The sequence below is a fragment of the Delphinapterus leucas genome, chromosome 16, assembly GCF_059928025.1.
Source record: "Delphinapterus leucas isolate spDelLeu-1000000601 "Yukka" chromosome 16, BTC_Dleu_Yukka2, whole genome shotgun sequence".
NCBI classification, from domain to species: Eukaryota; Metazoa; Chordata; class Mammalia; order Artiodactyla; family Monodontidae; genus Delphinapterus; species Delphinapterus leucas.
The window spans coordinates 50,780,421-50,796,146 of record NC_143144.1 but is presented as its reverse complement, the minus strand read 5'-3'; the positions used below and the strand labels follow the sequence as shown (position 1 = coordinate 50,796,146).

At 39.2% G+C, this 15,726-nt stretch overlaps 2 protein-coding genes across 7 annotated transcripts in view; one reads left to right on the top strand and one right to left on the bottom strand.

The window, feature by feature from the left end:
- Window positions 1-8,298, bottom strand: part of KIF20B (kinesin family member 20B) — a 74,802-nt gene extending 66,504 nt beyond the window's left edge. For 2 of the 6 annotated variants that reach the window (XM_022569372.3, XM_089897904.1), the window contains exons 1-2: window positions 7,096-8,168; window positions 4,632-4,779 (exon numbers count right to left, since the gene is read on the bottom strand). In XM_022569372.3, the coding sequence (XP_022425080.1) occupies window positions 4,632-4,779; window positions 7,096-7,148 (201 nt within the window). In that variant the 5' untranslated portion in view covers window positions 7,149-8,168. Of the gene's footprint in view, window positions 1-4,631; window positions 4,780-7,095; window positions 8,169-8,193 lie in introns of those variants that run through there. The other 4 variants (XM_022569373.2, XM_022569377.3, XM_022569376.3 and 1 more) reach the window with 4 other exon arrangements.
- Window positions 8,299-8,396: 98 nt separating this feature from the next.
- The window catches only part of PANK1 (pantothenate kinase 1), a 111,456-nt gene continuing 104,126 nt past the window's right edge, over window positions 8,397-15,726 (top strand). Inside the window, exons 1-2 of the mRNA XM_089897905.1 lie at window positions 8,397-8,958; window positions 14,516-14,662. The gene's annotated coding sequence lies outside the window, so the exon portion shown is untranslated. The remainder of the gene's footprint in view (window positions 8,959-14,515; window positions 14,663-15,726) is intronic.

Genomic DNA, 15,726 nt, shown 5'->3' with positions numbered 1-15,726 from the left:
ATCTATGAAAGGAATAATTGATAAGTTGGGCTTCGTTAAAATTAAAGTTTTCTGCTTTGTGAAAGACATAGTAAAGAGAATGAAAAGACTGGGAGAAAATATGTGCAAAAATATATATCAAATAAAGGACTACTACCAAATATACAAAGAACTCTTAAAATTCAACAATAAGAACACAAACTGATTAAAATGGGCCAAAGACCTTACCAGACACCTTACCAAATAAGATATACAGAGGACAAATAGCATATAAAAAGACGTTCCACACTGTATGTCATCAGGAAAATGCAAATTAAAAAGAGATATCACTACACACCTATCAGAATGGCCAAAATCTGAACACTGACAACACCAAGTGCTGTTGAGGATATGGATCAACAAGAACTTTCATTCACTGCTGGTGGGAATGCAAAATGTTACACCCATTTTGGAAGATAGGCAATTTCTTACAAAATTAAACATATTAGTACCATACACTCCAGCAATCACATTCCTTAGTACTTAACCAAAGGAACTGAAAACTTAACATCCACACAAAATCTGCACGTGAATGCTCATAACAACTTTATTCACAGTTCCCAAAACGTGGAAGCAACCAAGATGCCCTTCAATAGGTGAATGAATGACCACATGAAAACATATTCAACATCTTTAGACATTAGGTAAATGCAAACATCTATCTGATACCAATACATAAAAATATCCATACAATGGATACAGTACATCCATACAATGGAATATAGTTTAGAAATAAAGCAAATGAACCATCAAGCCATGACAAGACATGGAAGATGCCATGACAAGACGTTAGATGCCTATTGCTAACTGAAAGAAGCCAATCTGAAATAGCTACTGTATAATCCCAGCTATATGATACTCTGGAAAAGGCAACAATTTGGAGACAGTTAAAAGATCAGTGGTTACTGGGGGTGGGGGAGAGACAAACAGGTGAAACACATGAATTTTAGGGCAGTGAAAATACACTGTATGATACCATAATGATGGCTACCTGTCATCACGTTTGTTCAGACCTACAGAATGTACAACACCAAGAGTGAACCACAATGTAACTATATAGCAAGGACTCTGGGTGATTATCATGTGTCAGAGTAGATTCATCAGTTGTAACAAATGCACCACTTTGGTAGGAGATGTTAATAATGAGGGAAGCTATATGGGGGTAGAGGGTATACGGAAAATCACTGTACCTTCTGCTCATTTTTGCTGTAAACATAAAACTGTTCTAAAAAATAGTCTGTTTAAAAACAAATAAGTAAATAAATAGATTGACGACACCAAGTGTTGGTGAAGACGTGGAGAAACTCAACTCTCCTACACTGCTGCTGAGAATATAAAATGCTATTATCACTTGGGAAAAGTTTGGTAGTTTCTTAAAAATGATCCAGCCATTCCAATCCTAGGTATTTATCCAAGGGGAAAAAAATAAAGGAAATATATGTCCATATAAAGATTTGTACACAAAAGTTCCTAGAAGCTTTGTAATAGCCAGAAACTATAAACACAAATGTCCCTCAGCAAGTGAATGGATAAACGGATAAATGAATTGTGGCATATCTAAACAATGTAAGGAATTACCTATTGATACATACAACATGCATAAAACTCAAAATAATTATGCTTAGTAAGAAAAGAGTACATACTTTATGACTACATTTATATAAAGCTCTAGAAGTACAAACTAATGTTTGATCAGCCGTTACTTGCAGGTGTGATGGGAGGGAGGGATTACAAGGAGGCACAAAGAAACTTTTAGGAGTAATGGAAATATTCACTATCTCGACTGTAGTGACATTCTCACAAGCATATGCATTATGTCAAAACTTGTCAAACACTATACTTCAAATATGTACAGTTTATTGTATCTTAATTTTACTTCAATAAAGCTGTTAAAAATATAATTTACAATAGCATCAAATGCCATGAAATGCTTAAGAATATATTTAACAAAAGATATTGAAGGCCCCTACACGGGCCTTCAACAAAAGAAGTATAAAACATTGCTAAAACCTTAGAGACCTAAATAAATTGAGAAATATACCACAATCATGAATTAAAACTCTCCAGTATTATTAAAATAGCAATTCTCTCCAAATTGATTCTAGATTCAATGCAATCCCAGTCAAAAATCCCAGTAGGCTGTTTTGTTGAAACTGGTAAATCAATTCTAAAATTTATGAATATATTTACAGAGAACCTAGAAAAGGGAAAATATTCCTAAAAAAGAGAAGCAAATTTAGAGAATTCATACTACCTGATTTCACGTATTATTATAAACCTACAGAAATAGACAGTGAAGTATAGGCATAAGGATAAGCAAATAGGTCAATGAAAGAGAATAATCCAGAAATAGATCCACACATAGATACCCAGCCATTTGATTATCAATAAAGACACCAAAACAATTTAATGGGGAAAAGAAAGTCTTTTCAACACATAATGTTAAAGTAACTAGATAAATGGAGGTTAAAAAAATAAAAAAAATCAACCAACCAATCAACCTGTATCCCTACACCAACTATACATAAAAACTAATTCAAGATGGATAACAAATGTAACCATTAAAACAAAAGCTCTAACCATTTCTAGAAGAAAATGTTTTAAAAAACCTTCACCACCTTGGGCAAAGATTTCTTAGGACTTACAAAAGAAATCACTGTAAAAGAAAAGAAAGTTAAATTAGACTTCTTTAAAATTAAAAACCTCTATTAATCAAGACACTATTGATCTGATAAAGGATATGTATCTACAATGCGTGAAGAACTCTCACAAATCAGTAATAAGACAAACAACCTAATTTTTTTAAGTAGGGAAATTATTTGAAGAGACATTTTACAAGAGAAGGTATAGGAATAGCCAAGAAATACTTGAAAAAGTGCTCATTTCGGGAAATGCAGACTAGAATCACAACAAGGTACTACTACACACTCATAAAATTACCAAGTGTTGGCAAAGAGGTGGAAGAACTGGAACCTGCATACATTGCTGGTGCTGGTACAGTCGCTTTGGAAAACAGTCTCAGTTTTCTTATGAAGTTAAATATGCACTTACCATGTGACCCACAATTACTCCTAAGTGTCGACCCAAGAGAAATGAAAACAGAAGTCCACAGACAGGCTTGCACATAAACATTCAGAGAAGCATTATTTATAACAGCCCCAAAATGGAAATCACTCATATGTCCATCAAACTGTAAATGGATATGTGGCACATCTGCACAATGAACTACTATTCAGCAATAAAAAGTAACAAATTACTGACACATGATGCATGATGGAGCTCAAAAACAACATGCTAAGTAGGGATCAGCAAATTTTTTGTGTGTAAAGAAAAAAGACTTAATATTTTTAGGCTCTACAGGCTCTACAGACTGTCACAAGTACACAACTCTGCCACTCGGTTGCAAAAGCAGACCTAGAAAATAAGTAAACCAATGAATGTGACTTGTGCTATTTGATTTTTACGTCATGAAACATGATTTTTCTTTTGATTTTTTTTCTTCAACCATTTTAAAATATAAAAACCATTCTTAGCTTGTAAGCAATACAAAAACAGGAAATATAAAACCAGGCCATTATTCACCAACCCTTGTATTATGTGAAGGAAGGCACACACAAAAGTCTAGTAATGTATAATTCCATTTATACACCAAGAGGCATTTATCCCTTCCTCTCTTCTTTATCTATGATTAAATGAGCTAAAGTAAAAGAGCCTAGCACATGATGGGTATTAAATAATTATTATCCTTTTATCTATGTTCCCTGTACTCCTCTTTCCCCCTCCATCTTTCTTTATAAAATGGGTTAGTCCATCTCTCTAAGGCATCGAAATTAATAATCTAATCTGTAATAAATAGAATATAAATGGATTGAAAGTAAATGTATAAGAAAAAGTCTATAAACACAGCAAACATAGTGACAGTAGGTAGGGTAGTAGAAAGACTTATTTCTTAAACACTACTAAGTTAATTTTTTTTTAATCTGCATTATTTTTTAAACTAAGGCCTGCAATTCCTAGGGGCATAGTGGAATATTTTACATTTCTGAGGGAACCACAGCAGTACTTGACACATGTTGAACACCACGAACTATTAGCTTGAAGAAGTTCAGTTTCAACCTTAGATCACACTATTTCTTTTGATGATGTCATATCTTAGTGAAGCTGGATTTTCCAGTGGTGGTTGTGATAAAAAGCAAGTATGACCCCAAAACAATGAAGAACAGGAAATGCAGGTGGCAGTGTCTAATTTGATCCCAAAGCTTGAGAAGTTGTGCAGCACCCCCAATGCACACATTGCCCATTAGTAACTAACCGTGGCTATTGAAAACTAATATTTAAAAATTTCATAAGTTATTTTTTTCTCAAATGGCTACTAGGTCAGGGCATAAATAGTCATTAAGATGTCTGCACCTACTATGTGAAAAGGAACTGTTATGTATTTAGGGCACCATGAAAAAATTGCTGAGATAGAAGTTTGCCTTAAACCTACAAAGTTTGGAAAGCTCTGCTCTAGTTGTACCTGTCCACAAGTGTGTGTGTGTGTGTGTGTGTGTGTGTGTGTGCCCACTTGCTGTCAATCATGATAATCAACATAATACTTTTCTTGTACTTACCTCAGTGCTTGAAGCAACTAAGGAAAATTCACGAGAGAGGTCAAGCTTAATGCCATCAAAATTTATTTCCGAAGGCCTCGCAACTGGGTCAGCACTGAAAACATAAGATGGTCTAGGCACTCCATCTTGATTTACATTAGATTCCATTCTGCAAGAATAACAGTAACTTCCTTAGATAACCTTAATAAATCAGCATATAAGCTATCCATAGTTTATAAAGTCTGTGAGTCCAGCCCACTACTTCTTGCCATGTAACTACATTTCCAAAAGGAAAACATTAGACTATTTCATCTATAACATGATGACCCATGGAAAGGACAAAAGACAATTATTTACAGATTTTAAGTCAAATAATACTGGATACAGCCTACCACTACTATTCATGTGCTGCAGCCTATGCGGAGATTCAGCCAAAGAGATTTCATGAGTAAAGGTAACCCATAAAATAAGAGAGTATAAAACACTCAGACTCTGCCTGAAATCCTCTCAGAAATCAAACAGTAAGGGCGGAGTAAATTATAACCTTGTGTTATTTTAGTTATCTAGTGTCTTCTGAAGAATGTTACGTACAGACTTTGTAATGTTTTAGCAATTAGGAGTCGGTAATCTGGACAATTACGTTCAACTGAATTCTTCCAAATAATGCAAGTAAAAAGTGAAATAACGTATGTGAACATATTCAAAACAGTACCTGATACATCACAGGTCTTAAAAATTAAGGTGAACATGGAATAATGCATCAGTAAACTATTACAACTAAATTAAACATCAAGTCACTAAATTTAAAGGTAAACTTAGGGGTAATCTTCACTGATAAAATATTAACATTAAAATATTTACTGAGAATCTACTAGGTGAACAATACCAGGGAGAAATGGAGAGAGCACTCTATTCTTTGAATATTATGAAATATTCAGAACAGTGACTGCCCACTAGAGTTCCTGGTTCAAGAAGGTAGTTAGTAATGGGCAACCATGGGGGTTAAATAAATGAGCCAAAGATGGCCCCTGTATACTGGCCCTGCATTGTTTACTTCTTCACAGCAGGCCAAGATCATTAGTTCAAATACCCACTGAGGGGCTTTCCTGGTGGCGCAGTGGTTGAAAGTCCACCTGCCGATGCAGGGGACACGGGTTCGTGCCCCGGTCCGGGAAGAGAGAGGCCACAACAGTAAGAGGCCCGCGTACCGCAGAAAAAAAAAAAAAAAAAAACAAAACCCACTGAGGTGTCAAACTCAAATTTTTACACATCTGTTTGCTTTACATATAGCCAAAATAAGCTCATTTTTAGCCATTTAGAGCCCAACTGGTTCCCACATCCCATGAAACGGCACCCAACCATCTGCTTAGCCACAGATAAAAGCCAGGACTATAAGACCCCCAAGCCACTGCTACCCTTTGGAGGTCTCTGACATAGTGACTCCCTACTGCGCTGCTGAGCAATATATCACTTACACAGAGCTCCCTCTCCTATTACCCCCACCCCTCCCCAATTCCCTTACCCTCGTCCCCTTCTAGGTGACTGGCCCTTCACTCTAGTCTCTGGAAAGTCTCATGCTGTGGGCAACTTGCCAAGCACGCAAAGTGCCTGTCAAAGTGCTACCCCAGTAAAGCTCCTCGTACGTTACTGCCACCTTGCGGTGTATCTTTTTCCTTGATCAGTCCTGAAACCCCCAAATTCAATCCAACAGGGCTGTTTTTGGTTTTGTTTTTCCTAAACTGCAAAAAGAGTTAAAGAAATTACACATTTACCTTCAACAAAACCCAGCAAACTACAAGATCACCAATCATACAATTAAGTAAGTTTAATATCTTTATTGCTTTTTTTATTGTATAATCAGTGATGTAATCAAAATGAGAAAATTACTTAAAGGCAGTTTGATAGAGTATTTCAAACATGCAATTTATGGGTGAAAATTAAGAAAAAAGGTATCTGATAGAATAAAAAATAATCACTGATCTAGAATATGGGAGGAAAGTGTGCAAAAATATGAAAGTACTGGCTTGACATTTCATAACTCAAATTTCATAGAAATGCCCAGGAAACTGGAAGGTAAGCTTCAATCTTTGCTTTCAATTAATTTTTGGTTAAAAAAAACATATTGATAAATCTTTTATGAAATTACTAAGTTAAAAAGAATATTGTACCTCCTTAAAAAAGTAAGGTTACAGTAGTTTGTACATGCTCATATGTTCAGTTTTCAATGAATAAACTGCCTCTTAACAGTTATAAAATTAATGAGAGGTACTATCACTTCCTGTACTTTTAGTTAACTTCTACTTATGTGTGGCCTCCCTAACTAGACTAGAAACTTCTTGAGGGCAAGGACCTTGTCTTATACTACTCTGTATCCCCTACAACAAATTCAGAGATTTATGTAGTGATAAAAACTCCCTGTATAGTGGCTTAATAATAATAAATAAAATCCTTTCTGCAAAAAAAAAAAAAAAAAAATTGGTCTTACTCTTTTCTGATATTATCTTTAGCAACAGCAAGGTTCAAGACCTCATTTCTCATTTCGGAAGGCTGTTCCCACGACTGAGAAACAGCATCTTTTATCTTCTCTCCAGTGAGATTTCATGGTTGAAGACTGATGAAAAATAAAATCTGCTACTGAATGACGTTTCTGAATGTCATCCACAAAATATAGTCTCAAGAAAAGTCTTCACAACTGATGAGTCCTTTATATTATTTTGCAAGCTGAAGTCTCAGGTCTTGGACATCTAATAAAAAGTACACGCTGTTATGCTGCTTCGGGGTGAACATGTTGCCTTGTTTTAAGAACAAAAACAAACCTGAGTTTGATCACCTTGGGGATTAAAAATAAGCTAACCTATAAGGCATGACCTTTTGTCAATTAGTCCTTCAGTAAGGAATATTAAAGAGCTGCACCAGGCAGGAATCACTGAGCCAAAAAGTAGAACGAGATGGGGGAAACCTCCCAAACTGGGCGATGACAGCAGTCACTGCACTCGTCACACACACCCCCTTCCGCTTAGCACTGCAAAGCCCAAGAAGGGCGAGCCCCGGGCACCGGCAGCAGCCTGTAAATAACTGCACAGACGGCCACCACAGGGCCCCCATCCCTCCCAAATAACAGCACGTCACTTGCCGAGCAAACTGCTCACCTTAGGGATTCAGGACACCAGATTTGGCAATGGACGCCTGATCCTCAACACTAACAGCAGCAACAATAATAAAAATATTAATGATTGCAAATACTTAGTGCCTACTATACACCGGCACTTTCTAACAGGTTTACATATTATCATTTCATCTTCATAAGAGCCCGAAGCGGTAGGTTCTATTATTACCCCCTCTTACAGATGAGGAAACTGGCCCAGAAAGATTAAAGACGTTGCCTTGCGTCACACAGCCAATAAGCGGCGGAGACCAGATTTAAACCTCAACGCGAGTACAACGGCTCAACTCCCCACAGAAGCGCACCCGGTGGCCCAGGCGTCTTCATTGCTTCGCAACCCAGGTCCTGAGAGTAACCTCAGGGATGTCCCGAGCCCCGTCGGAAGGTGCTCACACTGCCTGAGACCTTTCCTCACCTCACCTGGTATGTGAGCAGTCCCCCACCTCCTTCCGCGTACCCTCACTTGCAAACGTTGCCCCGCCGGCCCAACCTGGTAGCAGCTCCAAGTTATTTTCGTTTTCAAATTCAAACGGAACGCTGGGAGTGGGCGGAGCTTCCGGAACGACGCCCCGGAGCGCAGCCGGCTAGAGCTGTGGGCTTCCCTCCCACCCGGTCCCGGGAGAAGCTTTCAAATTTGGGGGCGGGTCTCGGAATGCCGGACGACCAATGGGCGGAAGCGGCCTGGTGAGCGGCCAGTGGGCGGAGTTTCCCTGGGGCTCTGCTTGCCGGGCTAGGTAGGGCGCTGCCTCGGGGCTGCAGTGGGTACCACCCTCTGTTGGCGGCGGCGCGGATCTCGGATTCCATCCTGGAGACAATAAAGACGTGGCGGAGGCCCCGAGGTGAGGTAGCTGCCACACTTAGCCCCGCGACTACAACTAGGGACCAGCCAACGAATGGCAGGCCTTGTCCTTGCGGGCCGGAATAGGCTCCGCATCGGGAGAGTCACTTTGAGCGCTGCCCGCCCTCGGAGGGTCACTTCCTTCGCTGCATGATCCTACCTGTCGTCCACAGCGGCCCTCGTGGACGAGATACATTTTTCCCAGAAAAGATTTTCAAAAGCATTCTTTCTCTTTTTGTTTTCTTGTTTTTGCCATTCTGAAAATATAATGCAACTACCGGCGTGAGGCGCTGTACTGTGACAGTCTATCTTCCATGCACAGGCAAGGTCTTTGCTGTACCCAAAATGTAAGTGCCAGTACATCTTATCTGCTTCTTTTAAAGTGATCCTCTTCTTTTGATGCGGTGTTACTACAGTCATATGACAAGTATTTACTACTTAGGCCATCTCTCCCTGCTGTACTTCATTTTAAAGAAAAGTAACTGCTAACGTTAATTGAGCATTTACCTTGTGCCAGTCATGGTGCTAAGCATTTAAAACTGATTGTTGTACTGATCCTGAGAACAACCCTGTGAGATAGGTACTGTTATTATGCCCCTTTTATAGGTTTCGAGGAAACTGAGTTCATATGATTAAGTAATTTGCTCAAAGGCATACAGCTATTAATGGTGGAACTGGGATTTTAAACTCAGCTGAATGACTTCAAGACCCACCCTCTCACATGTGATCTTATTTTTGACTCTTTTACTTGGTTAGTAGCATTTGTAGAATAGTACCTGGTTTGATGAGCTTACTGTCTTCCTTTTCTTATTCTATATTTATATTTCCCATAACCTCCCCCTTCCTTCTCTAACTTCCCACTGCCTCCTTATTCAGTTTGCCTTCTTTATCCACAAAAAAATCATATTTGTGGTGAGCTAGTTTGGAGTAGAGAAGAAGATGCAGGACCAGGAGTAAAAATGAACAGAGAAAGTAGGTGTGAAAGGGAAGAAAGGAGGGAAGATAGAATAAAACGGTGCTTTACTGTACTGTCTGGAACTTAAGTCTTTAGGGGCCGCTGTGTCAAAGTCTCCATTTCTCCTTCAGGCACTTCTACCCCTAAATCTGCCCTTCCTGCCATACCTCATAATGCCTTTATTGCTTTTACTAGCTGTTACTGATTTCCAGCTCCAGGTGCTACATTTATTTATGTTCAATAGATATTTATTGAAAACCTTCTATGTGCCAAACACTAGGCTAGGAGTCAGTTGAAACAGTGGAGGAGAGCTAGCAAAACAGACCCTAACCCTTCAGGAGCTTATATTCTAATAATTGAGAAAAAATTGCAAAGACGAATAATTGAGAAATTACAACTGTACTGAGTGGTTTGAAAGAAATGTTTACAGCTGAAAGACTATGTCACAGGGGAACCTGAGCAAATAATGTTTGATCTGGATCTCCAAGGGTCATTCGGCATTAACTAGGTTTAAAAAACAGAGGAGGGCTTCCCTGGTGGCGCAGTGGTTGACAGTCCGCCTGCCGATGCTGGAGACGCGGGTTCGTGCCCCAGTCCGGGAGGATCCCACGTGCCGCGCAGCGGCTGGTCCCGTGAGCCATGGCCGCTGAGCCTGCGCGTCCGGAGCCTGTGCTCCGCAGCGGGAGAGGCCACAGCAGTGAGAGGCCCGCGTACCGCAAAAAAAAAAAAAAAAAAAAAAAAGAGACGAGTAAGCACTCCAGGCATAAGGAATATAATACCAGGCACAGGGGCAGGATAAATACTATATAAGATCCAATGGATTCTCTGTCTTATTTTATTCTAGCTCCCAGAAGCATTCCACACAGTTTGTTTCATCCACACAGTTAAATGTTTCAGCCTTGAAACTTCACTTGGCCTCTGGGTCAGCAAAAGGTTATTCTCTCCTTGTTTACTCTTAACCTTACTAGCTGCCCAGCTTAGTCTTCTTTTCTGTCTCCTCTGCCTAAACTCTAAATTATGGGAATCCTCAGAGCTTGGTTTTGAGCTTCCCCTCTCCCCCACCTTTTTCTCTCCTTTACAGTATTCCTCTTGGCAAACTCATCAACTCCCATGGATTTAAATATCTTTATACTGATAACTCCTAAATTCCTTATCCTCCCCAGACCTCTCCTCTGAACTTCAACCAAATGCAAATATCTCATTATCCACTTATCATCTCCACTTGGATGTATAACAGACATCTCTAACTTAACATATTCAGTATGGGACCTTGATTTTTCATTCCAAAACTTAAAGCCTCTCTTCCCAAATCTCTGTCTCAGTAAATGACACCACCATGTATCTACCCTGTTACTCATGAGAAAGAATCATTTTTGAGTCCTCCTTTTCCCTCACCACTCTCATCCAGCTCATAAATGTATCTGTTGTACTTTTGTGTTATAAGTGAAATAAATACTCCTTTCCCTTTTCATTGCTCCGACCACTGCAGCCTCCCATCTGTCTACCTGCTTCAGGTCCTGTTCTCCATTCTTTATAGGGCAACGAAACCAATCTTAAAATGGAAATGATCATGTCAGTCCCTAGCTTAAAGCCCTTCAATGAATTTTTAGAATAAAATAATATTTATATGGTTCAGTGAAGAAAAAGTGCAAAAGAATATACAAAGTATGCTAACTTTTGTGTAAGCAAGAAGGAGAAATGAGAGTCTACATACTTATATGTATGTATATCACACACCCATTTTTGGCCTATTTTTGAAGATAGAAATACAAAAACTATAAAACAGAAAATTAGTTGAAAATGGTTATCTATAGGAGATGGGAATATTTTGCAAGGATTAGTGATAGGAGTGTGGCTTTCTGAATAAACTTCTTTTTTAAAAAAAGAGGACTTCCCTGGTGGCGTGGTGGTTAAGAATCCACCTGCCAATGTAGGGGACATGGGTTCGATCCTTGGTCTGGGAAGATCCCACATGCCGCAAAGCAGCTAAGCTCATGCACCACAACTACTGAGCCTGCTCTCTAGAGCCCACAAGCCACAACTACTGAGCCCATGTACCACAACTACTGAAGCCCGTGTGCCTAGACCCTGTGCTCCAAAACAAGAGAAGCCACTGCAGTGAGAAGCCCAAGCACTTCAACGAAGAGTAGCGCCTGCTCACCGCAACTAGAGAAAGCCCACGTGCAGCAATGAAGACCCAATGCAGTCAAAAATAAATAAAATAAATTTAAAAAAAAGAGTTTTGCCTTTTCAAAAAATTAAATCTAAAACAATGGAAATAAAAGCAAGCCCTAAAATTTAACACAAAGAAAGAGATGAACTTACCTGTATATCAAATTGTCAGCATAGCCACACAGAGAAAAATAACTTCTTCAATTAACTTGAGCATAGTACTCTATATACTGGAGTTAGGAGTTGTGGGATCCAATGTAAGAGCAAAAGAAATGTAAAGACATCAATAACTTGGTTTAGTAGGTTTGATGTTTAAAGTGGTATTGGTTTAGTAATCTTGAATCTATTATACATGTGTTATAGGAAAAAGCAAAGGAGTGAATATATTCATGTTGTTTGGTACCGGGGCTCTCACTGTGGGAGAAGGGAAATAACAAATATGGTATGATAGAAAGTAAGGAAGAACCCCATGATGATGGATTTGAGTTGGTAGTAGAATGACATTATTATTATTATTTTTTTATCTTAATTGGGTTCACTGAGAGGGCCTGAAGGTCTGGAAGCCCTGGCACCCCAGTAACAATGAGCACCCCTAGGACCAAGCCACACAAATGGTTTCTAAATACCATTTATCACTAAAAGGAACCAGTACTCCTTGGAGAAAAGGCTGATTCCAGGACTGGAGCAGGGAAATTATAAAGTGAGCCTAGAACATTCTTGTCAGAAAGCAAAGAAGTCCTTAGAAATTAATAGGGTCATTCCAAAAGGACACTGGATCTGGCCTAAAGGGGCTTCCACTAACCATGCTTGGAACAATTTGAACCTCAAAAAGAATAAGAATAATGATGGTAATAGATTAAAACAGGTTTAATTTTTTTTTTTTTTTTTTTTTTTGCGGTATGTGGGCCTCTCACTGTTGTGGCCTCTCCCGTTGCGGAGTACAGGCTCCAGACGCGCAGGCTCAGCGGCCATGGCTCACAGGCCCAGCCGCTCCGCGGCATGTGGGATCTTCCCGGACCAGGGCACGAACCCGTGTCCCCTGCATTGGCAGGCGGACTCTCAACCACTGCGCCACCAGGGAAGCCCAGGTTTAATTTTTTAAGTCCTCTTCGTTAGCGGGGTGGATGGGGGAGAAAAGGACTAACAATGAAAAGCTCTTCTTTACACAAGAATGCCAGTTAATGAATGCAAAAATGAATGCAAAAAGAATAATAAAATATTCCCCATATTGCAACTCCCATTGTAAAAATTGACATAGATAAAGCTTATCAAAGAATACTAAAACAATGGATAAAGGATGCTAAACCATTGGCTAAAAGGTTGTTGGGGAACAGGATATTAACACTATCTCAAAGAATCACCCTAGAGATTAACTCTTAATTAGGGGAAAAGGTAACTTTACAATGTAGAGATTTATTTATGAGACATACCTTAATCAAGTGAGGAAACAACATCACCAGTAATGGGACTATCTATCACCTGGTACTATTTGTGCCAGCAATGTTTAACCTGAATCTAATCACGAGGAAACAATCAGAAAGTAGAACATCTTACAACAGACCCAGGCTCTTCAAAAATGTCAGTGTTCGGGAAAGAGAAAATCAAAAGGTGGTGGATTGCTTTAGTCAGGAGAGAGGTGTTGCTAAATGAAATTCATGAATCTTGATTGGTTCATAGATTTTTTAAAAAGTAACTGCAAAAAACAATTTGTGGACAATTGTGGAAATACAAATATGGACTACAACGTAGATGATACTGAATCAGTATTAAATTTTGGACGTGTGATAATTTGTGACTATGTAGAACCATGTCTTTGTTTTGGGAATATGTTTGCTTCAGTATTTAGCAGCAAAGTGTCACAGTGTCTGCAACTACTTACCTTCAGAAGATTTGGGGAAAAAATAAAACAAAAACAAAATAGAAAGATGTTAGGGAGAACAAAAGAACAGAGAAAATAGAACCAAAAAAGCAAATGTGGCAAAAAGTTAATAATTTGTGGATCTAAATAAACGGTATAGCGATGTACATTGTGCCACTCTTTCAACTTTTCAAAACAGCTTGGAGCTTTTCTAAAATAAAGAGAACAGGGAAAAAGCTTCCTAATTCTTTACAATGGCCTACCAGGCCCTACAGGACCAGGCGCCAGCCAATCTCACTCCCCACTTTCTTACCTTTGCGCAGTGAGTTGATCTACTCTGGGTACCGCAAACACACCAGGCTGTTTCCAGCATATGTGAACCTTTGCATGGGTTCTGTCCACCTGAATTCTCTCCTCCCCATTCATCATGTGGCTCACTTCTCTTCCTCCTTTACATCTCATCTATATAATATTACCTGCTTAGAGAAGTCTTTCTGTCCATCTTATCTCAAATGACCCTCTTTTTATTTGCGGGCTCAATTCCATTTTCCTACTTTTTACAACCAGCAATTATTATATTTTTTATAATAATTATTATATGTCTGGTTTTTGTTGTTCTCCCACCTCCTAAAGGTAAGTTCTATGAGTACAAAAACTGTGTTTCTCTTTGTCACTGATGTATCCTCAATGACTCCATAAATACATGGTGATCAAATAAATATTTGCTGAACAATGAACGAAGGCTGATGTGCCTGGGGTGGGTAGATACCACGGAGAGGGATGGGCCAAGGCTAGATCCCACAAGGCTTAGTCAGCTCAGTTACTGATTTGGGTCCTTATTCTAAGAACAATGAGAAATCAATGGACTGTTGTAAACGTGCGCACCCTACAATACAATTTGCCTCTGTGTTTTGAAAAGGTTAATCTGGAGCAGAGAATAGAGGCAGCCAAGGAGAATGTCGTTGAACCAGATGGGAGGCTATTGCAGGCATCCCAGCAAGAGGTGACAATAATGTGGACTTGGGAGATGCCTGAGCAGATGCAGAAGACTGGACGGATTTCAGAGGTATTTTTTTCCCTACGTTTTCCATTTCAGCACCAGCCGCTGGGTTTTCCCTTAGAAACATAGAGCCAACTTGACTGGGAGATGCTTAAGATTTAGTCCCCATTCCAAATAATTCCCTTGAAGTGAACATTAGCATAAGATGAAAAAATTGTTAAGTTACGTCAAGCCGATGGTCACAGCGTCTACTGGTAGTAATAGCTAACTTTTTATGTGCCAGTTGCTATTCTAAGCACTTTACACTCATTCAATCCTACATACCCTATATTTTGTTATCAGTATCCTGCATTTAACTGAGGAGAAAACTGAGACATGGCACTATTGAGGAATAGTAAAGGTATCTGCTACGTGGAGGTGTTAGGTTTAGTTCAGGTAATGTTTGTAAAGTACTTATAAAAGTGGCTGGCACATGTTAAATAATAATTTGTTGTATAAACAGTAAACAATGGAATTGGAATTGGAATCTGGGTAGTTTGGCTGTAGAGTCTGTGCAGTTAACCACTGCATTCTACTGCCTCTTAAAGTTTGGACTGAACACCCTTGGAATTCTATTAAAAAGACTGAGTGCCTAGCTCCTGCTGCAAAGCCACCTCCAAACGCAGGACAAACATAGTTTTACAATCCCAAAACTCGACATGTATTGATTACAAAGATTTGAATAACAGGTTCAATGAACATTTATCGAGCACCCATTATGCAGCAGGTATCTCTACCCTTAAGACGTCTTCAGTTTAGAGCAAGCCTTTCTCAGTCTGAGATTTCAAGAGTTAATCCCTAAGGCACCCACTGTATGTAATGCATTAATTTCACTCCTGTGTCTCTAGAACGGTATTACTTCTGTACCATCCTGAGAAAATTGGAAAAATAGTGACACAAATAATTCTTTTATGTCCTGTGGTTTATATGGGGAACTCCATGCACAGTTTCAAAACAGTATGACAAATGTTATGGTAGAAGTGTACAAGGAGTAATAGCTGCAGAATGAGTATGATTTAAGAGTGACACTTCTGAAGTTAGGCAGATCTGAATTTGAATATAAGCTCAGCCACTTACAGGAAGTGACCTCA